This window comes from Equus przewalskii, chromosome 15 (genome assembly GCF_037783145.1).
Source record: "Equus przewalskii isolate Varuska chromosome 15, EquPr2, whole genome shotgun sequence".
Lineage (NCBI taxonomy): Eukaryota > Metazoa > Chordata > Mammalia > Perissodactyla > Equidae > Equus > Equus przewalskii.
Genome location: NC_091845.1, coordinates 36,980,198 through 37,008,158, shown reverse-complemented (window position 1 = coordinate 37,008,158; position 27,961 = coordinate 36,980,198). Strand labels below are relative to the sequence as shown.

Below are 27,961 nucleotides of genomic sequence, written 5' to 3'. Positions count from 1 at the left end.
TGACTTGCCTTGGGCTGCGACAGCACAGACATCAGGGAGTCATCGTGGCTGGCAATGAACTAACTGACTTGTCTCACGTCAGCTCAGTGAAGGTTCTCAACAACTTATAAGATAGAAACTATCACTGTTCCTATTTCCCAGACAAGGAAGCTGAGGCTCAGGAAGACTCAAGAGTGGCTAAGTAACTTGCCCAAGGTCAAGATGCTGGCACCTGGCAGCCCCTCTATGCCTCTCAACCTCCAGGTCCCTCCAAGGATCTCCGGGCAGGATGATACTCACTTGGCACAGCGGACCCAGTTGATGTGCTGGCTCAGGGAGAAGAGGAATTTCTGGCGATGAGTCGACCACACCTTGACTGTTTTGTCATCAGAGGCTGTCACGAGGGACTGGCCATCGCTACAGAAGTGGACACTCCTCACTGTGGCCGTATGTGCACGAAACACAGTTGACTCACCTTTGCTGTGGGGACAGGCATCCAGAGTCAGGACACTCATAACAGCGACACAAGGGCACACTGCAGCTCTCCCCATCCCTCAGAGGCCCCTCTCAAAGTCAATCCAGGCCTGAGTGCCTCAGTCCCCAATAAGGAAGGCCAGAGCCTCCCCACGAGAGCAGAGCACTGCCTCCTCTCCCCCTACCTACGTGCAAGCACCAGCAGGTGGAATCCCTTCCAGGATGGCCGGGGTCAGCCCAGAATCCCTCTCCCCACCTCAAGGGAAGGCCCCAACTGAAGCCCCAGCTTCTGATGGCACCTCCTTGGAAGAGGGGTAGATGTCCCACTGTGACCAGTCCAGAGCCAGGATGGGGGTCTGGGTGGGGACAACTCTGGCACCAGGGCCCCAGACTCACACAAGCCCCTCAAAGTCTATAACTCACACATTGGGTACCCAGATGCGGACAGTCTTGTCACGGGAGCCGGAGGCAAGCAGGTGTCCCGAAGGGGAGAAGTTCACACAGGTGACAGCATCCTTGTGGCCCACAAAGCGGTAGGCACGTGACTGGGGCTTCATGTGCCAGAGCATGAGGCATGAGTCCATGGAGCCACTGGCTGAGGAGAGAGGAGATGCTACGACCCTCAGCTCTAGTGGGCCTTGAACCTCCACCAGGACATTGGGGAACAGCAGGCAAATGCAGCCTGACAGCCTAGCTCCACCGGCCCCCTGGGGAGAGGCCATACTTCCGGTGGCTGTAGACCAGGAGTTTGGAGAGCTACAGCTTGTCAGCTCTCCAAGCAGCAGGTCTGCACAGGAACCAGACCAAGAGATGCCCTTCACATACCAGCCCTGGGCTGCAACCCAAGGGGCCTCTGGGAAAACTTGTCACCCATGGGGTCCTATATCTCTCCGTAGGAGGACACTAAAGAGCACGTCCTCCCGAAACTGCGGAGCCAGCCCAACCCAATGGGCCTTTTACCACTGAGAGGGCTCAACTCAATCAGAAGCCTATAAGAGGTCCCAAAACTGGACCAAAAATGACTTCAGTTTCTTTCTTTTTTTTTTTTAAGATTGGCTCCTGAGCTAACATCTGTTGCCAATCTTCATTTTTTTTCTTCTCCTCCCCAAAACCCCCCAGTACATAGTTGTATATTCTAGTTGTAGGTGCTTCTGGTTGTGCTATGTGGGACACCGCCTTAGCATGGCCTGATGAGCAGTGCCATGTATGTGCCCAGGATCTGAATGAGGGAAACCCTGGGCCACCAAAGCAGAGAGCACAAACTTAACCACTCTGCCATGCAGCAGACCCCCAGTTTCCTCTTAATCTACAGTGGGCACAAGGCCAGCAGCCTCTGGCAGGGGACCTTGACCACAGGATGAAAGGGGAGTCTCATCCATAGAAACAAGGAAGCCATAGCCATGACAGCTGTGTACAAACCCCTAAGTGGCCAAGAAGTAGGGGTTCTCAGCTGCAGCACAAGGGCAGTGGGCAGAGGGGAGTACCCAGCTCTGCTCCACATCCTTCTCACTGCTAGGCGTCTTCAACAAGAAGCTGTGCCCACATTACTGTGGACAACAGAACTGATGAAGACCCAAGGAAAAAGAGCCATTGTTTAGGGCCCATTCCTCAGGCTAGAGTCAAGAGGTGGCTGAGGAGCAGTGGGAAAAGCCCAGAACCTGGTCCCACCCTCAAAGGCTATGTGACCTTGGCAAGGCCCTCAACCTCTCTGAGTCTCACACTCTGCATGTAGAATGGAGCTCATGAAGCCCAGTGCACAGAGAATTGGCCAGCTGAAGCAAGATGCAGGTCTAGACAGAGCATCTGGGTCCTCACTGTGCCCTGCTCCCCCCACACCACACCTCCCATGGGGAAACCTGACCTACTCAGCTCATAACTTAGTGCCTAGGACAGGACACCTCCTCTTACCCAGCTGCTTCGTGTTGAAACTGAAGTCCACACAGGTAACTGCATCTCGGTGGCCCTTAAAATGCCTCTCCAATGAGGGGTCCTCCTGGGGGAGAGCCAAGGTCAAATGTGTGAAGCCTGGATGAGGCAGGGGCTTCCCCGGGGCCAAGACTCTTCCTATAACAGCCAGGAGGGTTTAAAAATGCTCAAGGCATGATCTTGCATATAGAAAATCCTAAGGAATTGACTCAAAAATTATTAGAATAGATGAGTTCAGTAAGGTTGCAGAATACAAAATCAATATACAAAAATTGACTGTATTTCTGTATACCAGCAATGAACAATCTGAAAAAAGACAAATCCGTTTATGATACATAAAAAATAAACACTTAGGAAGAGTTTAATAAAAGAAGTGCAAGACTTACACAGTAAAAACCACAGAACATCACTGAAAGAAATTTTAAAAGACCTAGATAAATGGAAAGACATCCATGTTCATAGTTTGGAAAACAGTACTTTGTTAAGATGCAATATTCCCCAAATTAATCTACAGATTCAACATAGTCCCTATCAAAATCTCAGGGGCCTTTTCTTTTTTTTACAGAAATTGGCAAGTTAATCCCAAAATTCATATGAAAATGTGAGAGAGCTAGAATAAACCAAACTATCTTTTTAAAAAAATGAAAAAACAGCCACTGTAGAAAATAGTTCAGCAGTTCCTCACAAAGTTAAACACAGAGTTATCAAATGACCCAGCAATTTTAGGTAAATACCCAAGAGAATTGAAAGGATGTTCACACAAAAACTTGCACACAAGTGTTCACAGCAGCATTATTCATATTAGCCAAAAAGTGGACAAGCTGAAATGTCCATTAACAGATAAACGAAAGGTGGTATATCTATACCATGGAATATTATTCAGCAATAGAAGGGAATGGAGCACTGACACATGCTACAACACAGATGAACCTTGAAACCATTATGCTCAGTGAAAGCCAGACACAAAAGGCCACGTTTTGTCTGATTCCATTTATATGAAATGTCCAGAATAGGCAAAGCTATAGAAACAGAAAATAGATTACTGGTTGCCAGGGGCTGGGGGAGATGAGGAAATGGGGAGGAAGGGGAGTGGCCACTCAATGGGTATGGGTTTCTCTTTGAGAGTGACAAAAATGTTCTGGAATTAGTGACGATGATTGCACAACACTGCCAATGTACTAAAAACCACTGAATTTTGCACTTTAAAATGGTGAATTTTAGAATATGTGAATAATATCCCAATAGTTATTTTCTTTAAGGACTCAAGGAGAGAAAATGGGGGCTTTTCAGCACCCCTAATCTCAGGAATCAGATCCTGTACCCTCAATCCCACTGCAGACTGGCCAGTGAACTCAAAAGTCAGCCTGGACAGGCCCCTGGGTGGCATCACCACCATCCCCACTCCACCCAACATCAGAGAAGCGGCAGTTCAGGACACTGCTTAGGAAGACATGGAGATAATATTCCAGAGACTCTCTCCACCCAAAAGCAGCTAGTGTCTTAGCACTTGAAGGGTTATATCTTAGCCATGCAAACATCTCTCCCTACCCCAAACATCAGAAACCTCAAAGAAGCACTTTGGGTGCACCAGAGAGCCCAGCAAAGCCTACTCTTGGGAAAAAAGATGTGCTTGGAGCAGGGCAAGGCCACTGCCACCCCACAGAGCTGTAACAAGAACAAAGGCCCCCATGGCCCTGTGCCCAGCTCCGCTCCCAACACATCTGCCTAAGGCCCCCTTTCAACAAGAGAAAAAGCGGCAGCTGAGGGAGGGCCCCAACAGAGCAGAAACTACTTGAGCCTCTTGGACAAACAAGGGAAGTTAGTCCCATCTCTAGGTTCAGTGGACAGAAGCAAGTTCAGGTCCATCTCTGACCAGAGGGCCCTGAAATCTCCCAACATCCTCTCCCCCAATCCCACAGGATCTGTGCTTCCTGGTCTCCCCCAAAGGTGGCTTACGAGGGGGACTGGGAACCTTTTGGGAAGGGCATTAGATCAGGGGTCAAAAGGTCTCGATCCTAGTCTGGGCCCTCTGCTCAAACCCCTAGATGGCTAAGGGGGCCAATAGGCCAGCCTCAGCCTCCCCGACTGTTAACCTAGCCAGAAGGCCAGGCAGATTCGAAACAACTTCTCCAAAAGAGGGGCTTTGGAGTGCTTCTCTCGCCGGTCGGAGCAGGGTGTACCTTCAACAAGCCCCCATTCAGCCACCCACTGTTCAGGATGGCCAGACTGAGGCCAGAGAAGCCCGGCGCTGGCCACACCTGCAAGTCACATCTCCAGTTGGGCCGTACTAGTGTCTTCCCCGCTAGGATGCAAATCCTGGGGGCAGGGACTGGTTTGTTCGTCCCCGTAGCCCGCACAGGGCCTGGCATGCAGGAGGCGCTCACTAGCTCCCCGTTCCAGCGACACCTGCACAGACGGTAAACTGAGGCCGCAGAGGACCGGCTCGGAACCCGGCGCCCCACCCGCCCCCTCGCAGCCATCGCCCCGGCCAGGCGCCCATTGTCCCCGAGGGGAAACTAAGGCCCGGACGACCACCGCCAGCAGGAACTTACCGGGCAAGGCGCGGCCATGGCAGGGCCCAGGGCGCCGCAGGCGCCGGAGGAACCCGAGGAGGGAGAGGCTGCCGTTGCGGCCCGTTCAGTTTCCGCGCCCCCAACCGCCGCCAATAGCAACGCGGGTCGCGTCGCCGCGCCCCGCCCACTGCCATTAAAGGAGACGCGGCGCCTCTGCTTTTTGCCCCCAGACCAGAAGCAGTGCTGTAGGGCCGGCTCCACGGTCTCCGCGCCCACCTCCGCCAGGCTCGGCAGCCTGCGGACGGCGCCACCAAAGGCCTTTGTCCACTGTCACTCATTCCCATTGAGAAATGAAAAAGCCCAGGATGAGGGGGTCGCCCCACCGGCCCGTAGCCTGGGTAAGGAGATGGGGAGCACAGCCTTCTGGGAAATGCAGTTCCAAGACGGCCGCCACCTTGTGTTAGGAGGAAGGTGAAACTACATTTCCCAAGATGTCCTGAGGGCGAGACCGGGATTAACCACCCAAAGGGAAGGCGTGAAGGATCCCGGAAATGGAGGACTCATGTGTCATTTGATATGTTTCCTCTTAAAGCGCCCGCGAGGCCAGGTTTTCGCTCAGTACCCTCTTGAGAGCCCATTATTCGCTCCTTGGGAATTCTTTAAATGATTCGCTCCTCCGAACGCGCTTAAAACGAGCGTCGATTTAAAAGAACACTCACTCAGTGATCATCCGTGTCACTCAGAATCACCTGCGGAGTGGAGACACGTAGGTTCCATTCTCAGTTCTTGCCCTGCTTCCCTGTGTGACCTTAGGGGAAAAATACCTGTGCTCTGTGGGCGTCAGTTTCCCTATTTGTAATATGAGGGAGTGTGATGAAGCCTGAGAAGCCGTTACAAATTACATGTTTAAAAGAGAAGGAAACAATCCAGGGGCCTGGCCACCAGAGGCCGTCACCTTTTGCTGTCAGAAGGCCCAGGCTGTGCCTAGACCCTTCTACGCTGCCTCACTCCTGGCGTCTTCCCAACCTGGAACTGACCCCCCCCGGATGTTTTGCAAGATTCAGGAACCTTCCATCACCTCCCCTATGCGGGCCAGTTTGGCCAGAATCCAACACTGATTAGGCTCTGGCCAGGTTCTGACGTTTCTCACTATGTCCTGAGACTTAAGATGGTGTATACTGGGACCTGCAAACCAGAGCCCAGTTCAGTAAACTCAGAAACTGGCACATGTGGGTACCTGGCATATGGAGTGGGTCTCTCCTTTGGACTTGGAAAGTCAGGGGCCAGACACGAGAAGCAGAGATACACTTAATCCCATCTTCTCTGTGATTTCGCCTAGAATTTGTTCCTTCACATTAGAAATGTTCAGGTTCATTTAGCTTAGACACTGAAATTCTCCTTAAAACGACTAGTATCACTCACACACACCCCAAAATTGATCAACACTGTTCAAAGGATGGTTTTGAAGCCTTCCCACCAACATTTGCATCTTAATGAGCTGTTCTCTTGCCAGCTGGCTGAACACTTAAGGTGAAAAAGTTAAGAAAAAAAATTAAATACAGAAAAATCTATCTGTTAAACTTAGGGTTCTTTTATTGCTGTTGTTGAGTGGTGTTTTTTGCTTTTGTCTTGTTGTTGTGTTTGGTCAGTTTTAGCTGTGGAATAGCCCTGGTCTACAGGAGTGTTACCGAACCAGGTTCGTTTTTGCCTGCCGCCCAGAAAGCCAAATACTGAGATGACAAGATTGCAGCAGAGAGAGAGTTTACTCACAAGGCAGCCATGCGAGGAAGCGAGAGCATGAGTCTCAGATTTGCCTCCCTGAAAACAGGGACTCAGGGATATTTATGGGATGGGGGCAAGGTGGTCTGAAATGTGGAGGTAGGTGACTGGAGGTGAGGAGAGGTGAGGTCATGGATGATATGCGCAAGAATAGTCGGACTTCATGCCTCTTCATAGGACCCCTGTTCACAAAATGGTGGCATTAGCATGATCTGAGAGTGGAGTTTTTAGCCTCTTGACGTCAAAAGGTCACCTATCAAACATCTGCACAGGCCCAGTTGATGAGTTGGTGGTCTCAACCAGCCTGAAGTGGACAAGGAGTTCTAATTCCTGAAAAACAGCTCACACACACATTACCATGGTGACCCAGGCTCCAGGGAGATGTTATCTATAGGAGCCTAGTGGGAATCAGATAGCATATTGCCTAAGCAGCACAGTTATCGATGGGTAGGTTAAACCGCTAAAAGCTATAATCAGTAATTGCAAAAAGGAAACAAAACTAGTTCCTAGCTACTTAATCATCAATGGGTAACTCTGCCTGTTTCAAGAGCTCATAATCTACTAAACTGAATTTAGAGAAACCCTCTATAAAATGGTTTTCAAATGTCAGCTTTGCTTAAAGTGAGAGGCACTGGAAGATCTTACTCATCCCTAGTCTTTCCATATCCTACTGTCTTCTATCCTTACCCATCAGGGAGGAGGAGCTGGGGATACCCCACACCCTCTTGCTCATTTATTCTCCAAAAAATGCAGAGAGGTTGACTCTGCCAACGCTACATAGACAACTCAGGATCCCCCTCTGGCACAACCTGCATAAATCAAGATTGGTGCCTCTACTTTCTGATGGAGCAGCCCCTAACCCAAGCCACCTCCATCAGATTAGACACCATTTCTGAGTAGGACCTCCATATTGGTGGGGGGACCCTCAATGTTGGAGGAGTCTCAATGTTGGGGGGACCTCTACGTTGAGGGGGCTAGAAGAGAGCTTCTTTTTCAAGCACCTCTGTGGCAGGGCTGTCTCTTGTCCTCATACAAAGCCCACAGGTAGGCCCTCTGCAAGAGCCTCTCACCCTGTCATCACTTCCAGGCCCCCTGCCCAAGGGCCAAGGACACCCCAGGGTGGGGCAGAGAAAGGAGGAGGAAAGGCAAGGATCCCACCCACATAGCCCAGCGCAACCTGTGCCTGGAAAGCCGCATCAAAGCCATCAGTCAGCCCTGCAACTGCTGGTGGCCTGCGTCTAAAACTCTGAGCAGGGCAGCTCAGGGCTTGTCCTAGGGGCCGGCAGATCCAGGGGTGAGTGCAGGCCCTGCCATCTCCAAGCTGGGTGATCTAGCAGGAGTCACGCCACCTCTCCCAGCCTCCATATCATCAACTGTAAAATAATCATAACATACCTGCCACAAGGGGAGAGGGAGGATTCCATGAGCTATTAATTCACGTCAGAGCTTGATGTTGAGCTGCCACTTAATACAATAAGAACACTTGTGACTTCTTACCACGACCTCAGTCTCGTCATGTGCCTCCTCTGCTCCAGTGATCTAGCTACCACCTCTCTGCCTCTGCTCCCACCTCTCTCCCCTGGCTCTCTCTGTTCCAACCACATTGGCCTTCTTGCTGTTCCTTGAACAGGAGTGTGCCAGGCACGCTCCTATTTCAGGACTTCTGCACTGGCTATTGTCCCTGTGTCCACCTGGCTCAACCCATCACTTCCATCAGGATTTTTTCAAACGTCACCTCCGTGTAGCCTTCATTGACCACCCTACTTAAAATGCCAACCCATCCTCCCCTTTCCCTGCTTTATTTCCCTCCAGGAATATGACCAACTGACACCCTGAGAACATGAGCTCTGGGGAACAGACGTGACTGCACTCCTGCACCCAGCACAGAGTCTGGACAGAGTGTGGGCACAGTGAATGTGTGCCCAATACGTAAATGAATCATGACAGCTTCCTCATAGACTGTAATGGGGTCTGTGACAAGCAGGACTTGTTCTCAGCTGGAGAGAATGGGGAGGGGTTAGGGTAATTGGGAAAAGCTTCTCTGAGGGAGCAAGGATATCTGACCTTGGCAGCACAAGTTGGGCGTAGGTAGACAGGAGAGAAAAGGAAGGACAGTTCCGGTGCAGGCAACAGCCTAGGCAAAGGTCTTGTAACAGGACTGAACATGGAATGTCTGGGGAGCAGGGACAAAGCAGATGGGCTCAGGAGTAAGACCAGATTGTAAGGCCACAAATGTGGACAAGACTCATGGGGATTGGTCTCAAAGGGTTAGGGGGCCACATGTCCCCTCCTGGGGGCTGAGGTAAGCCAAAAGAGACCCCTCCTAGATGGGGCTATGGTACCAGGACTGCCTGTTGTGGGAGTGACCCCTGCAGGGTGACCCTCCCCAGGAAGTCCCCTTGCAATTCTGAGCCTCAGTGGTACCCACTGTGGAACTGGCATGCCCCTGCAGGTCAGCCTTGTCTAAAGGCAGGTCACACCTCAAAGCAGGGAGAGGTTCGATGGGGCCACAGGCCTTCAATCTCACCTAGCCCTGCTCTTCCATTCAACAGTGGCCACTCTTGTAAGAAACCCACACTGGTGGAGACACTGGGGTGTCCCTTCGGGTAAGTGTCCAGTTTGAGCCTGTACTTCCATGTTGCAAACAGTAGGTGGCATGACTAGAGCTGCCATGGCAATACCTGGGACAGTGATGTCAATGGACTCAGGGATCCCTGGAACCAGTTCCCAGGAGGTGTAAAGACACAGAGCTGGCAGTAGCCACACTCCACAACGTCCACTCAGATCAGATGGGGAAGCTTCTATGTGCTGAGTCCTACTCACGTGCCATGAGCATGACCCATGCCCTCCCTCCCATAGCCCCAAGCAACCCATGAGAGATGCTGGGCCTCCATTTCACATTGTCCAGGGAGAGGGGAAGGGACCAGCGCAACCCAGCTGTGATAAGAGAGCAAATCCCACACAGCTGCGGGCCCCTCGCCCCCTGGCTCTGCCCATGTGGGCTGGAGGCGGGATGCAGACGTGCACCAAAGGTCTGAACTCAAAGCTGATAACATTCCCTGGTAGATAATGCAGGCAGAGCTTCAGAGCAGCGGTTCTCAGCCCTGGCTGCCTTGCAGAACCTCTGCAGATGGGATCAGGCACCCGTGTTTCTTAAAGGATCCCCAGGTGAGTCCATTGGGCAGCCAAGGCTGAGAACCACTGCTCTAGATCCATGTGACCAAGGGAACTTTCTGTGATGATGGAAATGTTCTGTATCTACACTGTCCAATATGATATGGTCGCATGTGACTATCAAACATTTGAAATGTGGCTACTGTGCCTAAGCAACTGAATTTTAAATTTTATTTAATTTTAATTTACATGTAAACAGCCGTAAGTGACTAGTGGCTACTATATTGGACAGCCCCATCCTAGACTATGGACTGGCTCTGTGGCCTTGTGCAAGTCACTGAGCCTCTTCAGTCTCCTAGTGAGGCCATGGGGAGCATAATGTCCAGTCCACAGTAGCCATGGCTACTTTGTCCCTACATCCCACTGCCCAGCTGAGGGGGGTTTGGAGACACCAGCCCAACCCCAGGGACCTGGGGCAAGATAGAAGGATGCAGACCACAGCTCCCTGAGCCCCACAGCAGGACTTTGCTGACTGCCCCCAGAGTGTTTGGGGTGGGAAGATAGGGTTAGGTGCCCAAGAGGCCAGAGGATAATCAGTTTTCCCTCCTCCAAGGAACCTTGAATTGTGGTGCAGTGAACCGGCGTGAAATAGTGCTAGCAAAAAAAATAACTGACAACTTTCATTTACTGCAGAGTCACTCTACACCAAATGCCATGGGAAGTCTTAGCCACAACCCCAGGAGCAGTGCAGTATTATGCCCATTTTACTGATGGAGAAACTGAGGCACAGAGTTAGTAAGTGGGGAGCCAGGATTAGAACCCAAGTCTGGGGCTGGCCCCACGGCCTAGTGGTTAAGTTCGGCACACTCCGCTTTGGCAGCCTGGATTCTTGGGTTCAGATCCCAGGCACAGACCTACACCACTCATCAGCCATGCTGTGGTGGTAACCTACATATAAAATAGAGGAAAATTGGCACAGATATTAGCTCAGGGCCAATCTTCCTCAGCAAAAAAAAAAAAAAAGAAAGAAAGAAAGAAGAAGATGAAGAACCCAAGTCTGTCTGTCTGCACAGCCTGAATCCTTAATCCTAACACACGAAAGAAGAATAACTAAGAACCTTAAATAGTTCAGGCCCCAGTAGAACTTAAGAGAGCCTGAAGACTTTCACCCCCAACAGCAGAGATAGAGGCCAAAACTGTCCCAAAGTGGCCAACTCCATACTGGAAAGTCCTTTGTTGTCTCAAGTTTTATCTTAAACTGTCAAGTAAGTTTAGCATCTACTCCGCTTTTTAGTATCAAATTAATGTTTTAATGATGGACCAGTTAACTCCAAGTCACGCTGGTATTCTGGAAGATGCCCCAGTTTATCCTGTGGTTTCATGTCCCCACTCCGCCATCCATCAGTTTGAGAAGCAGGGCCACAGAAGGGTCACTCTGCTGGTCATCAAATGGGGCGAGCCTGCCAAGGCCACCCCACAGGACGTCTAAGGCACAAGGTTTCCAGAATCCAGGGTGCAGCTGGTTAAATGCTAATTCCCAGGCCAGTCATAGAGTCTGACTCCATGGGTCTGGGTGAGGCTGAGAGCCCACATTTGTAATAAGCTCCCTGGTGATCCAGATGTGGTGGTCCTGGGACCTCACCAAAAATCCCTGGGCAAAGAGGGCCTGGACAGCCCCACCCTCCCTTCAAGGATGATGCCAGCTATGATGCCCTGGCTAGGACTCAAAACCAAACAAGTCCCAGCTCTGACCCCAACTTGCTCTGTGATCCCAACTCAGGCCTCATTTTCCCTGTCAGTACAACAAGAACATCCGTAGATAACCTCTAGGGCACTTCTAATCTCAATGGGTGGATATGGTCAGGCGGACTTCCTGGAGGAAGTGGCTGAAGGCAAGCCTAGTCAGGCCTCTTTTGTCTCCCCTTCCTCATAATGCCACACTGGCCTCCCACGTGCCAAGCTCAGACCCTCCTGGGGGCCTTTGCACTGGCTGTTCCCTCTGTCTGACCTGCTCGTCTCCCAGATCATCACTCTGCTCACTCACAGTCTTTCAGGCCTCAGCCTGAACATCACCTCCTCAGAGACACCTCTTCTAGCCCCACCCCAGGCATCTCCACCCTCTTACGCCTCCCTCCTACTCACTGCTTATGTTGCTGTTGCCTTCTCACCATCTCTCTCTGGACTGCGAATTCCTTGAGAGCAGTGACCACACGCTGCTGGTCACAGGGAAAGGTCACCCGAACTTATCTGACAATTCAATCCCTGGAATCACTGGGCCTGAGTAACACCAGGAAATCCCTCCCAAGGTCCGCAGTGATGCTAAGACTCAAGGAGGAACTTTCTATGGAATTGGGAGCAGGCAATTCAATTCCACAAGCATCTACGGAATGCCAGCTGTGTGCCCCACCCTGCTCTGGGATCGTCAGTCATTATGCACAGTATAGCAGCCCCTGTGCCCGGCTCAGTTGGGGAAGCAGTGATAAACACTAGAGCCTGTGCTCCAGGGGAGCCAGAGAGAAAGGGCCACCAAGCAGGCTGAGCCCAGTGAGTATCCCCTGAGTGGTGCCAGCCCAGCACTGAGGGTGTCCCTCTGTTGGCAGGATGGAGGGCTTCCAGGAGGAGGCATGTGGAGGGGTTTGAAGGGTAAGCAGGTCTTCCACAGTGACATGGCACCCCAGGCCCCAGCAGGGAAAGGTGTGGAATGGAGGAGACACACAGCTTCTCCAGTCTGAGCTGGGCAGTGACAGGCCTGCCTGGCATGGACTCTCCTCCACTGCCTCCTGCCCACCCTCTGCTCCCCTGCCCCCTTGGGGACTGGCCCCTCTGAGCCCAGCTGCCAGGAGCTGAGAAGTTCATCTGGTGACAGAGGCCTCCTGTGGTGAGTCACCCTTGAGTCCTAGGTAGGTTCAACCCCTATAGATCACTCACATGCTCAGGGCCAGAGCAGCCACCCTGTGCAGAGGAGAGACTGAGTTCCAGAGGGACTGGGAATTGTCTTCTGGTCCTGGAGGAGGGCGAAAGGGGTGTGGTGTAGATATGGAGTGATTATGCTTGTCAGCAGTTCCTGGGGCTTGCCCTGTGCTCCCTCATTCCCATCCAATAAGGCCAGATTCCTCAGGGCCCATCCACTCTGCCCCTCCTCCCTCTCCAGCCTCGCCTTGCACCCTGCCCGCTTCCTGGGCCAGACATTCCTACCCTTGTGCCTGTTCTGTGCTGTTCCCTCTGCCTAGGAGGCCCCGTGTCCAGGCCCTTTGGGGGAAATCCTGCCCTCTAACCTTGGGTCAAATGCCTCACCCTCCACCCGCACAAGGAATGGATGCCTTTCCTCTGGACCCTGCAGGGCTCAGGCTGCTCAGACTCCCTCAGGCCAGATCCTCCTCCCCCATGTCTACTGGAGCCAGTCCTTATTCTATCTGGGGATCTATGTGCTTCTGGAGGAGAGGTCCCATAGTTCATTCTGGTCCCCTCTGTAGAGCATATGGAATGAATAAAGGGGTGTGCACAGCTGTGTGTGCATGTGTCTGCTTCATAACTGAGGGTGCACGCATGTGTCTGTGTGTATGAGTGTGTCTATGTGTGCATATCTGGGTGTGGCAGTCCATGTGTGCCTGGCTGTGTCTCTGAGTGCCTCTGGGTGGTTGCATGTGTTGTTTCTTGTGTGTACATGCCTGTGTGGACTCTCTATGCATGTACCTGTGCCTGTGTGTCTTAGTCTGCGTTCCTCCAGAAGCTAAGCCTGAGAAAGGATTCAAGGGTAACTCATTTATTTGGGAGGTGATCCTAGGAGACACCAGTAGAGAGTAGGGAAGTAAGACAGAGGAAGGAGAGCAGTCGGCAAAGGGTGTGTTATTAAGCAAGTCACCACTGTGGGTGACCACGGCCCACTCTCACTGGAGAGCTCTGGGACGTGATACAGAATGTGCCTCAGGGTCATCCCACCTGAGGGTAAGGGAGTTGAGGGGTTTATCCCCCTATTCTCGACAGCCATGGTTGAGGTCTAACACTTCCAGCCTGTCCTACACCAGGCGTAGGGTAGGGGCTTCTGAGGCAAAGAAAGCCCTCAGCGCAGGGTCTCCGGTACTGGCAGTAGGAAGTCAGGCTTATGTGCACAAAAGCGCTAACTAGGAGGGCACCAGGTAGAGTGCCAACACAAGCCACTACACGGTGTGTCCATGTTTGTGTGGATGTGCTGGGGCCCTGGTCTTCCACATGGACACGGGGACTCCCGTGACCTCTCCTTGTGCAAACCTTTGCTGGTCCAGGAGAAAGTCGGCACAACATCAAGCAAGCTCTGACCTTGCCCTCCTTCCTTCCCCACAACAGGCCGGCTCAGAATTTGCCAACTCATGGCAGACCTGTGCCAAGTTTGATCAAACAGACCTGCACCTGCTTTGATCAGTGCCAGCTTCTGCCCTTGATCTCTTCTGTCTGAACCCTGCTGCCCCCAGGAGCCTGGCCTGAACTGGGGAGGCCTCAAATGCCATGCAGGGGAACTTAGCCTCAGATGGAAGCTTGGTGCACCAGTGAGGGGTGCAGCCAGCACTCTCCCTCAGAGGGTCTGGTCTAGGAGCAGGGCTGGAGGCCAAGCTGTGGGCCAGGCACTCAGAGGAGGTTTTCAGCTGGGCAGATTGGGCAAGCCCTAAGTATGACAGGTGACCAGCCCAGGGCTAAAGAAGACGTGTCTGAGGTGCCGCTGGCCAGGGGGCTATTCCTCTTTGGGGAGGGATGGAGGCCAGTTACCTTGTCAACAAGATTTAGGAATTCAGGAGCTGTGGGACAGGGCTGGGGCCAGTGGAGCATGCGAATAGGGAAAAGAGAACCCCCAGGTCACATTGGCAGGGTCTGATGGCCATTGGTGAGGGGAAGAGGGCTGTGAAGGGAGGATGAGCAGAAACTGAGAAGGGAGTCAAGAAGCAGAATGGAGCAATGCTGAGGAGCTGGGGTGAGGCAGGGGGAGTCTGGGTGCCCAAGGGAGTTGTCCTCGGCAAAGAGAGTGAATATGGAAGCCCCAGCAGGGACGGCTCAAAGAAGCCCCTTTACAAAGGGGAGATGTGTGGGAACAGAGGCTTGGGCCATGGAGACCTGGAGCAGCAGGAGGAAGGGGTCCAGCTACAGGGGGGTCATGACTGCACAGAGATGCGGCAGGAAGACCAGCGGGGTATCAGCCTGTGGGGGTGCCGGAATTCCCACATAGACAGTTGGGAGCAGCATCAAGGACTGAGGCCACTGTGGGGTCTGGGGGGCGGGGAGGGGTGCCCCTGAAGCCTACTGGGGAAGAGAAGGAGGGAGGTGGGGCTGGAGTTTGGGGAAGCCAGGACACTGGAAGAGTCTTTAGGAGCTAGCAAGGAAGACAGGAGGCTCCCAGCAGGGAAGGAATGGGGTCTCCCCTGAGACTGCAGGGGATGTGCTGTAGGGGGCCAGGGGAAGAGCCAAGGGAGAAGTGACAAGTCAAGGGGTCTGTAGGGGAGAGGCTGGAGTTGTGCAGATCTGGGTTCCAATCCCAGGTGCAACACTGACTTGCCATGTAACTGTGGGCAAGAGCTTAACCTCTCTGAGCCTATTTCCTCATGTAAAATGGAGATCCCAACAGAAGGTGGGCAAAATAGTTTCTAGGGCTGCCATAACAAAGTACCACAAACTGGGTGGCAGAAACAGAAATTTATTCTCTCACAGTTCTGGAGGCCAGAAGTCCAGATGTTGGCAGGCCATTCTCTGTCTAAAGCCTCTAGGGGAGGACTCCTCCTTGCCCTTGCCAGCTTCTGGTGGCCCCTGAGCTCCTGGCTTGTGGCAGCATCGCTCCAGTCTCTGCCTCCTTCTTCACACAGCTGTCTTCTCCATGTGCCCTGTGTCCAAATTTCCCTCCTCTTCTAAGGACACCAGTCACGGGATTAGGGCTCACCCTCATCCAGTATGACCTCATTTTAACTTGATAATTTGCAAAGACCCTATTTCCAAATAAAGTCATCTTCACAGGTACTGGGGGTTAGGACTTAAACATATCTTTTTAGGGGACACAACCCTAGGGCATAGGGTTGCTGTAAGGATTAAACTGCAGGCCTGACACATTGTAGGTTCTCAGTAAATGGTAGTTTAAAAAAGAAAGGCAGGTGCAGGGAGGCTGTGGGAGCTCAGACTGGCAGAGCTTTCCTGTAGGTACCCACACACTCACACATGCACACATGTGTGTGCCCGGGCAGATATGAATGCATAGAGCACAAAACACTGCTCATGGACTTACACCCAGGAGGGCTGGGACAGGTGACCCAGGGACCTCAGCCTGCTCCCCAATTGCCAGACAGAGCCATTTACAGCAAGGCTCAGGGCTTAATGTCAGCTCCCTGGGCAGGAGGACCCCAAAGTCAAAGACTTGCTCATCAGAAAATTCCTTGGGAGCCCTGAGCAAGGCCACCACTGACATCACACACAAATTCACAGACAGTCCCCACACCCAAGACTACTCAAACCCACAGCCTTGGCAAGATGGAGGAGGGCTGTGGGGTACAGCCAGCACAGCCACTTTGTGGGGAGGCAGGACACAGAATTAGACAGGCTCCAGGGACCCCAGTGACGGTTCTGGGCAGCCTCCCTACGTCACAGGGGAGTAGGTCAGAGGGTGGTCTGCCACTCCCACCCCATCCCTTCCCTGTAACTCCTATGCTCCTGGCAGTCAGACAGGCCTGGGATAACCCTCCTTCCCCCACTGCCTACTGGCGTCACCCCCAGGCCAGGCCAGAGCCAGTGAAGGGTGTGGTGGGGGGAATAGGCCTGGCCTCAGTTTCTCAAAGTGTTCTGGTTTCTGCCACAGGGCACCCTCTGAGCTCCTCCAGGTCTCCATGGGCAGCTGAGTGAACGGAGTTCATCCGCACTGCCATGACCTCTGGGAGATGCGTCAGGAACACCGAGTGCTCCAAGGTTAGGACACAGGTCAGCACTGATAAGGTTCATGGAGCAAGTGACAGAGCCTGGCTTCCAACGGGGCACTCCCTACTGCCCCAGCCTGGGCACCTCTCCCCTCCTCCCTACCCCCTCTAAGGGCACCAGACCTGGCATCAGACCAGAGACCCCATTTGACATCCTGCTGTGTGTGAGGGTTCCCAGCTGCTTAGGCCTGGCTGACCTTGGGGGCCAAAGCTTCAGCCTGATTGAAGCACCCTGGGCTGCTCTGGGCTCTGTTCATTTAACAGCACCCCAAACCTCCCTTCCCTCCACCCCTTTGCCAAACACTGTGCTCGGTGCCAGGAATGGAGCCTTGAACAAGATGGCACGGCCCTGATCTCATGGAGTTGACACACAGAGCTGGGGAAGCTGTAGGGGCTGCACAGGGCCTCTTGGAAGAATAGGGGTTACAAGGATGGGATTATGGGGTGAGGATGAAGGGATAGAGAAGAAGAGGTTGCCCCACCAAGATCTGGGGAAGGAGCACTACAGGGCAGAAGGGACAGCAATAGCAAAGGCCCGAGGTGGGGATTTGCTGGTGGGTTTGTGGGACAGAAAATCCAGTATGTGTGTGGGGTCTCATCTAGGCGGGTGGGCCTTGCAGACTACCCTGAGAATGTGGCTTCTACTGAGTGAGAGGGAACCACTCGAGGGCTTTGAGCAGAGGAGGAACTCCACGCAGCTTTTGCTTTAAAAAGATCTCTCTGGCTGCTCTAAGATCAGCAGTTTTCCACATGTGGTCCCAGCAGCAGAACCTGCTGAGAACTTGTAGAAATGCAGATTCTCAGGCACCCTGCTGAATCTGGAACCCTAGGGTGGGGTGTAGAGCCCTCCAGGGATTTCTAGGGCCCCTCGAGCAGCATTGCTTTCATGCTTCCACCCCAGCAGAGGCTCTAAGAAGAAAGCACGGGTGGGAAATAAGACTTGCGCTATTGGACTCCACCCGCCCACACGCCTAAGCGCTCTGGCAGCACACAGCCTGTTAAAGACTCTGCCAAAACCCACAAACAAGAAACCAGTTCACCTTTGTTCAGCCCAGCTGAATTATGTAATATGCTTTCCTAACTTGCTTGACCCCAGAACGTTTGTTTTCAGAGAACATCTGTTAAACACCCTTCCCGCCGACAAATGCTACTTCAGAAGCCCTTTGGTTTACTTCCTTGGACTCCTGCACTGCGCCCAGCACACAGTGACCACTCACAGCTGCCCTTTGGAAACTGCAAAATCTTCCCACGGTGACCCTGACTGCACCTGGGTGATTTACGAACCTACTGATCTTTCCCGAGCTCTGGGAGGACATACCAACTCCTGGGCTGCCCTGGGACCCCAGGAGTCTGGGAGAATGGGAAACAAGAAGCAGAAGGGGTGAAGGCTGCCCCCTTGGCCTTCCCAGAACAATGACCGTGTCTGGTGCTTAGTACTCTCCCTGCCTGAGCTTTCGACTGAGTTATGAGGCAGATTCTCTAGAAGGTTCTTTTTGTTGACATGCTTGTAGAAGGCTTGGGTGGGTCCCAGAGGTCAGTCCAGCCGCCCTGTCTCTAAACTGGGTGGCCCCTCCTCCAGCCCTTGCAGATAGCCAGGCATCAGGTCTGCCTCAGGAGCCCCTTTGAGGCCTCAGGCAGAGCTGGGCTCTCCTTTGCTTCCAAGGAAACCTCCCTGGGGGCCCATTCACTAGCAAGAGGCATCTGCCCATGAGGTTTGAGTAGAGACTGAGGAGCCAGGTGACCTCTGCTCCAAGGAGCCCATGGCCCAGGAAATGCCAGAGCAGCTGTAGGATCATAGCTGTCCCCACCACGAGTGCCAAAAGAGACTTGGAACCATGAGGTCCATGCCCCCATTAAACAGGTGGGGAAACTGAGGCCCCGAAAGACGAAGGGACTGTTATAGTCACACAGCTTGACTGTAATGCCCCAGGGAGCTCTCTGGGTCCATACTGGTCAGGGGGTAGTTTTCAGAGGTGAACAAGGCCATCAGGGCATCTCTGAGTGGATGGCCACAGATGACACAGGCTGAGGGAGAAACAAGCAGGACTCATGATAGCCCTGACTTCATGGGGGATGCAGGAGGGGAAGGGATGATAATGCCACTCCCGGGTAGCTGGTGCACACTTGGGAGGGAGGATGGCAGTATAGGTGACGGGTAAAGCAGCGTGCACAACCCCATGACCCTGCGCTGCTCAGCCCACATGTGTGTGACAACATGTGTGACAATGTCACAACCATGGTGCACTGTGGCTGTCTTTGTCTGCCTGTAACAATGTGACTTTATAGCTCCATGTGGCTGTTAGTATGTGTGTTGCTGTCCCTATGATTAGAGTTGCTGCATATGTGGCTGCACACAAGGGAGTGTTAGTGACTCTGGCACCTGTGGGTCTGGGACCACATGTGAATTTGAGACATATCTAGTGTGTGCACCTATGAATATGACCAGCAGGCTGCCCTGGCAGAAACTTGGCCCTAAGTACTCCCAAATCTGAATTGTCACTTCAGAGTTGCTAGCAATTTTCTGTCTGCTAAGATGTGGGCAGGCTGTGGAAAAATTATGTTCTAAATGTAGGTGGTTACCCAGATAATAAAGTGACAGCCCTCCTGCGGCATAGGCCTGGTCATCTTCTGATGTGCTGGCCACAGGAGGCAGCGGAAGAAGGACCAGGAGAGGGGGCTAGGGCCTGGGATGGAGAATACTTGCCACCTCCCTATAGACTCTCCTGCAGCCCCCAAGCCAGCTCAGCTCCGTGGGGCATCAGCTGGGTCCTGACCACACACCCCGTCCACAGGCCAGGCCCGGGATCAGAGCCAGCCTGCCCCTGGGAGAGCACAGAGGGAGGCATGGAGGAAGATTGCAGGATACCTCGTAGGGCCTGTGTGAGTCTATATATGGACAAGAAGAGGTGCAGTGGCACGGTGCTCAGGACGTAGCACTCACAAATCTCCCCAGGGCAGGCTCCCACAAATGCCCGAGCAAGTAGGTGCCTGTTCGATGACCTCGCTCAAATCCCGCTGTCCATCTCTGGGCTATTTGCTGATCAGCCGTCTGCTTCTCGCTTTCCACACTTGCTTCTTTGCTGACACAACCTGCCCACAAACGGCGCCATCTCTGGGGCCCGATAACCCACTCACACACATGTGTTCACACACAGTCCACAGAGAATCCTCATTTATTTACCCACTCCATTCATTCATTCAGGCATACATGCATTTGTTCCTTGCTTCCTTCATTCATTCAACAAATGCTCATTGCATACCTCCTGTGAGCCACCAGCACTGTGGACTCCCTCCAGCCCCCTCAAGTGAGATCACCGAAGGCAAAGTCCCAACGGACCTCAACGTGGGTGGCTCAGAAAAGAGGAACCTAGGGGCTGGGTGGGATGGTGGCCGTTAGCTGGAGGGAAGCTCTGAGCTGGTGTCACAACCAGGCCGCTACATCAAGCCGGATGGGCTCTGGAGGTTGGGTAAATGTCGTGCTGCCTTCCCCCAACCCCAGGCCCCCCTGAGTGGGTCTGGGACTGTCACTCTGCCTGAAGCCCTGGGTCTGCCTCAGCTGGGGTTGAGCCCCAAGGCTTCAGAGCTGTCCCCCAATCCTAAAGCCCACAGAACAAGGTCCATCTCTTGGCTGGCTCTCGGGGGCTCCCTCAGTTGGGCCCAGAATGCCTTTGCTGCCCCTCGTGCCCCTTCCCACCAGCTGTACCAGCCTCTGGGACTTCAGTGAGGATTGGGGGGCTGGGAGGCCCTCCAGCTCCTCTCCACTCTCGTCCTCAAGGTCCTCAAAGGCCTAGAGAGCCTGGAGCCCATCTTCCAGGTGCTGCTCCCTTCCCCCAACTTCTTGCCCATGCCTCCTTGCTTGTATTTTAGTCATAACAATATAAATATAATGAGACATATCTAAATGTCTCCTTGGTACTGGGCATGATGGGTGATAGTTCCAATTTCCCATATTACAAAGTGTAGTGGCCAGATCTAGAGGCAACCAGGAGCATGGCTTTCCCTAGCCTGGCCTGCTCCACCCCAGTCATCACCTGGTTGGCTCCTTCTCATCCTTCAGGACTCACCTTGAGTGTCCCACCCTCAGGAGGCTTCTCCAAGCCCCCAAATAAAGCAGGCTCTGTTCCTGTCTCAGGTGATTGTGTGTTCAGATGGGCTCGTATTTACTATACGTCTCCCCCACTAGACTATCCACTCCATGAGAACGGGACTACATTTGCCTTGTTCACAGTTGCCATCCCAGAACCTAGTTCAATGCCTGGTAAACAGTAAGTGCACATGGGCCAGCCCGGTGGTGCAGCGGTTAAGTGAGCATGTTCCGCTTCAGCAGCCCAGGGTTCACCGCTTTGGATCCCGGGTATGGAGATGGCACTTTATGGCAAGGCATGCTGTGGTAGGTGTCCCACATGTGAAGTAGAGGAAGATGGGCACAGATGTTAGCTTAGGGCCAGTCTTCCTCAGCAAAAAGAGGAGGATTGGCAGCAGATGTTAGCTCAAGGCTGATCTTCCTCAAAAAAAAAAAACCCAAAAAAACCAGTAAGTGCACAATAAGTATTTGCTGAATGAATAAAGCTATTTATCCATTTCCTGAAAGCTATCTCATTCCATCAAGGATCTGAGGCTGCTTATAAGAAAACATGCAATTCAATGGGAGAGAAGAAGCAAAAGTTGGAATCAAAGCTTTTGACCTTCGACCTAATGATTTCATTACTAAATATCCCACAAAAGTCCTCACCCCATATGAGGAAGTATGTTCAAGGATGTTTCCAGAAGCAATCTATTGGAAACCATCCAATAACCGGTAAGGGGCTAGGTGAGTAAACCATGAGTGTCAGTGCAGCGTAGTAGTATGCAGCTGTCAAAAAGGATGAGCACTTTCTGTTCACTTATGTGGCCCTCTCCAAACTATAGGATTAAGTACATGGAACAAGGAGCAAACAAAGAGGAGTATGTTTTACAAGTACAGTGCTGGACATGTAGTAGGCGATCAACTCATAAATGTTGAATGAATGAGTGGGATCTGTCTGGTAAGACCCATGAAAACTTAGGACCAGTGGTTGTGTCTGGGGAAAGAACCAGATAAGGGGAATTTCTCTGTATGCCCTGTCATACTATTTGCATTTTTACCATATACAAATATTATCTATTCAAATAAATAAGTTTGGGGCTGGCCCGGTGGCACAGCGGTTAAGTATTCACGTTCTGCTTCTGCGGCCCGGGGCTTGCTGGTTCGGATCCCGGGTGTGGACATAGCACTGCTTGGGAAGCCATGCTGTGGTAGGCGTCCCACATATAAAGCAGGGGAAGATGGGCACAGATGTTATCTCAGGGCCAGTCTTCCTCAGCAAAAAGAGGAGGATTGGCAGCAGTTAGCTCAGGGCTAATCTTCCTCAAAAACTAAATAAATAAATAAATAAGTTTTTGTTATTAAAAAAACAATAAGAATTCAAAGTGCTCACATAAAAATCTGGAGACTTTCTTGAAAAATGAGAAGAAAGCCTGCCCACAATTGGCTGTACTCCTGGGGATGACAATGGCCGGAGTTGAGATATGGCTGCCCCTCAGGCCAGGGGGGCCAAGGGCACCCACTGCCCTCCCGTATCTGACCCCTGCAGCCTCTGTGCTGCTGCTAGCTTGCTAGCTCCGAAGGGTGGGAGTGGGGCTGAGGAGGCTTCCCCAAGGTGAAGGGGTAGTTATTCAGCCATCACTCCTGGCTGATTTCACTCATAACAACTCCTAAAGGCCAAAGCAGGGTTAAGATAGTTCTAGGGCTGGTGAATACTGGTGTCACAAGCTTGCTAGTCTTGCACAAGAACCTATTAACTCAGTACCAGCCAAGGTCCCAACAGTGCCTCTGGTTTCACCTCCCCCACCAGGGCCCGAGGGCTTTAATTAAACCCGAAGGGAGCCCCTGAAGAGAGGGAGTCACCAGTGGCCCCTTGGGGACCTTGACCTAAGGGTCTCGGCAAGGAGGTAGGTACAGGACAAGGACACACTGAGAGAGGTGAGAAGGCAGCCCTGACTCAAATCCTGACTCCAGCTCTGAAACTTCGGACAAGTCACTCTTCCAAGCCTCAGTCCCCTCATCCAGAGCCATCAGCTAACACCAACTGCATGCCATTTCCAGGGGCTGGTCCCTTCCCCAAGCACAGAGGCAGTGTCTCAGTGAGTCCTCACATCAACCATGGCCATAGAAAGCATATCAGCCAGGGATGTCTGGAGAAATAGAACCAGTAAGATGTACATACATGCCAGTACAGGAGAGAGAGAGCGCGCTTTATTTTCTGTTAAGGAATTGGCCTTACATGACTGGGGAGGCTGGCAAATCTGAAATTTGTAGGGCAGGCTGGAGGCTAGAGATTCAGGCAGGATTTCTGTGTCACAGCTTGCAGCAGAAGTCCTCCTTCGGGAAACCTTGCTCTTAAAGCCTTCAGCTGATTGCATGAGGCTCACCCACACAATCAAGGATAATCTCCCTTACTTCAAGTCAACTGATTGTAGATGTTAATCCCACGTACAAAATACCTTCACAACAACATCTGGACAAATATTTAACCAAATAATGGGCACCATGGCCTAGCCAAGTTGACGCATAACGTTTAACCATCACAGACAGTACTATTCCCTTCTTGTGCATTAGGAAATTGAAGTTCAGAGAGGCTGCCAACTGCTTAAGGCCATGGAGCACACAGTAGATAGAGCTGGGAGCTGAACACAAGCAAGATTCCACTGCCACTCACTGAGAATGAGGCTGGGGAAAGCTGCTTCAAAGGGTGCGTGTGAGAATTAGATAGGAAAACGCACAGATGTGTCTGAGACAGTGCCTATGGTAGAGACAGAATTCAGTAAGGCAGTAGCTGTTACGACAGAATTACTATTGGTAATGAAAATGGATGGAGTGGCTGTGGGAACTAGGAGAGGAGGCAGAGAGGAGTGTTGTTCCCCACCACTGGAGACAAGTTCTGAAGTGTAGAGCAGAAAACCTACAGGCCCCAGGGCCCCCTTTCCTCCTTCCAGGGGCCTCCAAGGAGAGAGAAGAGGAGGGCAGAAGGTGGCCTCTGCCAGGCTGGGGGCCCTGGTGCTGTGCAGCTGGGCCCGGAGCCACTGGCTCAGGTGCAGAGGATGGAGAGGGAGCATAGTGTCCATCAGCACATGGGTCTCGAAGGCCATTCAGGTGACTTCCCCTAAGAGTTGGGCTGGCTGGCTCCTTTGCTGGGTGCTCCTATCTGCCTACCCAAACTGGACCTATCACCCAGAATTAGAGAAATGCTTCCACTGATACCTGAAACCATTGACACAGGCCAAGCCTCATTCCTTCCAGCCTCCTGAATCTCCCTGGGGTGAAGCACCCAACCAGAAGGTAAAAGGCCAGCAGGTCAGCCATGCTCTCCACTTGCTGGCTGTGTGACTTGGGGCAAATACTTAACCATTTTGAGCTTCTGTCCCATGTATGGGGCTAATCATTACACTGACCTGTAGGGTTGCTTTAAAGGGCCCTGAGGTGTGAATATAATCACAGTCAGGCCAAACATCTAGATAGAGCTGTTACTGTTGCCATACTTGTTCACTGTATTATTATCTTCCTGGCCTTCTCCTTATCGCCCCAATCCACCCAGCACCACTTCTCTGAGCCTCACTCACTCTCCCCGCCCCCTCCTTTGTTCCAGGTCCCTCACATCTGAGCAGAACATGTGGTAGGCGGGTCTTTAAATGTCTACAGGGCCAGAGAGAAATAAAGGCCTTGCCTTGGTTGATAATCACATTCTTGATAACAATGGAATTCTGGGAGCAGTTGGCTGGGACTCTGACCCGCACCCACTTCTGCAACACACCTCCTTCTTCTCCCTCTGGGCTCCTCCTCCCTGGCCTCTTAATGTCCCTCCTCCACCCCAGGCTCCTCTAGCCTTCACTGAGGGCCCCTCAACCCCTCAGCCTGGCTGCTCCATCTGAGGCAGCATCTCCTTGACACTAGGTCCCAGCTCTGAGTAGGTCCCCCACCCTCCTATCCTTTGTCCCAGCACCCTTGCCCACACTGGTCACAGCCTGTAACAGGTACTTTCCTGGTGCCTGTCTCCCCAGCAGCCTGGGGCAGGGAGCAAGGCTCCTTCACACTGTGCCTCCAGCACCAGCCAGAGGAGGCGGGCTCAGGCTGCTCTATCCCATCACCCATCAACCATCACCTCAGGGGACCTGCTCTGGCCTGATCTGCAAGCAGGGGCTGGGAGGGTGAGGACAAGCATCGGGGACCCCACCTCCAGGCCAGTGCCTTCCAGAGAGCCCCTCACAGCCAGTCTGAGCCTTCTCCTAGCCCCCGGCCTCAGACCTCCCTCTAGAGGCTGTGAGGGCAGAAGAGCCCAGTGTGTGGACTAGAAAGCAGGACACCTGGGCGACGTTGCAGCCAAACCTCACTTGTGTGGCCTTGAGCAAGTCCTCTCCCCTCTCTGGGTCTTAGTCACCCTGGTTCTAGAATGGGTTGGGGCTGCAGACACACAGATACCTACAAAGCATTCAGCTATCACTGCTTGGATATCACATGTCCTTAGGGTCAGGGACTCCCTGAAGGGAGAGATGGTGAAGTCTTGCTGGGCTAGCCCAGGGCCTCCAGGCCTGCTGATTCCTCAAAAGAAGCTGGAAATCTGAGTTTTGATTTAGCAATCCCTGATTAAAATGTTGACAACTAATTCACAGTTTTAAAAAGTACTGGGTGGGTCAAACAGAACATGTCTGGGCCACAGTTTGTGAATGCTAGGCTGGAAGGCTAGTCAGGGGTCCTCTGGGGCTCTCTGGAAGGGAAGACAGTGTTAGCTCTTTGGGCATTTCCTGCTCTCTTTGGGGGCAGGTGGTGCTGTTCCCTGAGTACCCCAACCCAGGCTCGCCTCCTGGAGCATTTGATGACTTTGCTCCACTCTAGCCCCTTTCTCCCCTAACCAATCAGAGCCCACCCTTTGCTCTGCAACTGGGGTCACACGTGGGCCAGAGCCTGAAAGGGTTCCAAAGGCAAGGCCAGCACAAGGCAGGCGTTGGGGGCCTCAGAACCCTCCTGTTCCACCCAACTCCCAAATTCCTATGATAACTCCTGGGCCTGTCACTGTAAACTCTAGAGCTCAACTTTCCAATCCTCCAGGGCAGACCTGAGCTGTTTCCACAACTTCTAACCGCTCTGCGAGGCTGGCTCCCTACCCACCCCTATACACACAGACACTGACACCCCAAGGAGCACCGCTGGCCCAAGGCCAAAGCCACACTGAGCATTAGCAGCCCAGGATGGAGGTTTTGTCCACCTTCAAAACTGTCCCATGTCCATGTCGGTCTCCTTGAGGGAAAGCTGGCAGGATTTCTTGCCTGGCTGACAGATATGGAAACTGAGGCCCAGAGGAAAGCAGGAAACTTGCTGAAGGTCCGTTGGCTACTTGACCCTCACAGAGGGGCACTGCTAAAAATAGCTCCTGGGGCCCAGAGTGGGAAAGGATGAATTCTGGGGCTGGGGTTGACATTTTTCCTCTGCCTTGAATGCTGGGCTTGTGCTGTGTGCAGCAGCCCCTGACGGTAATGATGACGCAGACGAGGGGGGAGTGAGGAAGCGGGGGAGGCCAGGCCCCAGCGTCATCCCCAGAATGGGGCCTGGCCTTGCCTGAACTCCAGCAGCTTGGGTTCCCCTGCCAGGGCCAGGGTGATAAGATGAGTTTGGACTGCAGCTCTGAGGGGAGAGGCAAGACAGGAGTGAAGGAGAGAAAAGGGGGGCAGGGACGAAGGGAAGGAAGGAAAAAGAAGGGAGGAGGGAGAGGGGAGGAAGAAGGCTGAACCCAGGAGAGGGATCACAGCTCTCCCAGAATGGGGTCCACCCAGACTCATCACTGAGGAAGATGCAAAAACTGCAGCTTAGGGCACGAGGTTATTTGCTCAAGATCCCAGAGTCAGAAAGTGACAGAGCCAGACTTAGAACTCATGGCTTTAGCAGTTGCCCTTCAAGGTCTCAGACTGGAAACCACTCAGGCAGCATTTCCCACAATGTGGCCCCAAGATATCCCACCTCTGCGTTACCAGGAGGGAGGCCTGGTTAAAATGCATATTCCTGGGTCAGAATCAAAGGGGTGTGGCCCAGGAATATGCATTTTGACAGCGCCTGAGTGGTGGTTCTCTGAGCCCTGACACTGGGAAGCTCTGTGGCTCTTTTATGGCCTTTCTGGTCTAACCTCCTGGCCCCACTCTTAGCCACACCCCTGCAGCCCAGCTATTCAGACTGACTCACACTGACCCACACGACAGACCTGGGCCTTTCCCTCTCAAGGCTGCACCCACCAGTCTCCCATTCCCACGTAGAACCACCCTTCCAGCCAGCATCTCTCTTCTGGAAGCTTCCCTGGTGGTTGGGATCCCCCTCCTTAGTGCCTCTTGGAGTAATAGCCTCCTCCTCCACCTGGAATTGTTTACAACATTCTATTTCACTTTCCATGTGGGTCCCAACCTTTTGTGTTTCCCAACCTTTCCCTCTATTAAACAGGAAACTCCCAGAGGCCTGGAGACTTGGTTTAAACAATAAGCCTCTGAAATCCATGACTTCACGTGACCCTCCAGCCAACCACAAGTGGCAGGGCTGGGAGAGCTTCACAAGGAGGAAATCTAGCCTCAGAGAGGTTGCAGCCTGCTCAAGACCAAGTACAATTCAGGGCTGGGGTTAGAACCCAAGTCCAGCTCCAGTGTCCAGTTCTTTCTGCCTCTGCTTTGCCTCTGATCACTCAAACAGCCCTGTGAGGCAAGCAGAACAGGGATTAGGATCCCATTGCTCAGATAAGGAAAGTGAGGCCCAGAGATTGGCAAAGCACTCAACACCTTCTTTACCCATTTCCACTTCTAGCTGCATTAGGGAATGAGTCCAAGTGTTGACTTTTTCTCTTGCCTCCTCTCTGGTTGATGGGGACTGCCCAGGGCCCCTCAGCAGGATGGGGCAGAGCTGGGCTTTGGACTCCCATGCCAAAACCCTCATCCTGGGCCCATGGACTAGTCCCAGGGCCACTCTGCACCCAGGTGCCTCCTCTGCGGGTGGAGACTCACCTCACCTGCCTTGCAGCTGGCTGGAGACTCAGAGAGAGAACTGGGAAGGACTTGGATACGCCTTGGTCACCAGCACTCTGGACTTTGTCCCTTATTAATGCCCAGCTGAGGAAGAAGCAATCTGAATGGCCCTTTCCCCAAGAGTGGAGGAGGGCAGCTCTGAGCCTGGCACAGGCCCAGCCCAACCCAGCCTAAGTTAAGCTGGGA

General features: G+C 52.8%; 1 protein-coding gene across 10 annotated transcripts in view; it reads right to left on the bottom strand.

Annotated features, from left to right (window-relative positions):
- POC1A (POC1 centriolar protein A) overlaps positions 1 to 27,828 on the bottom strand; it is a 95,743-nt gene extending 67,915 nt beyond the window's left edge. For 2 of the 10 annotated variants that reach the window (XM_070575131.1, XM_070575128.1), the window contains exons 1-4: positions 4,932 to 5,074; positions 2,362 to 2,446; positions 877 to 1,048; positions 280 to 459 (exon numbers count right to left, since the gene is read on the bottom strand). In XM_070575131.1, coding sequence (XP_070431232.1) covers positions 280 to 459; positions 877 to 1,048; positions 2,362 to 2,446; positions 4,932 to 4,949 — 455 coding nt within the window. In that variant the 5' untranslated portion in view covers positions 4,950 to 5,074. Of the gene's footprint in view, positions 1 to 279; positions 460 to 876; positions 1,049 to 2,361; positions 2,518 to 4,931; positions 5,558 to 27,754 lie in introns of those variants that run through there. The other 8 variants (XM_070575136.1, XM_070575134.1, XM_070575135.1 and 5 more) reach the window with 7 other exon arrangements.
- Positions 27,829 to 27,961: the final 133 nt, after the last annotated feature.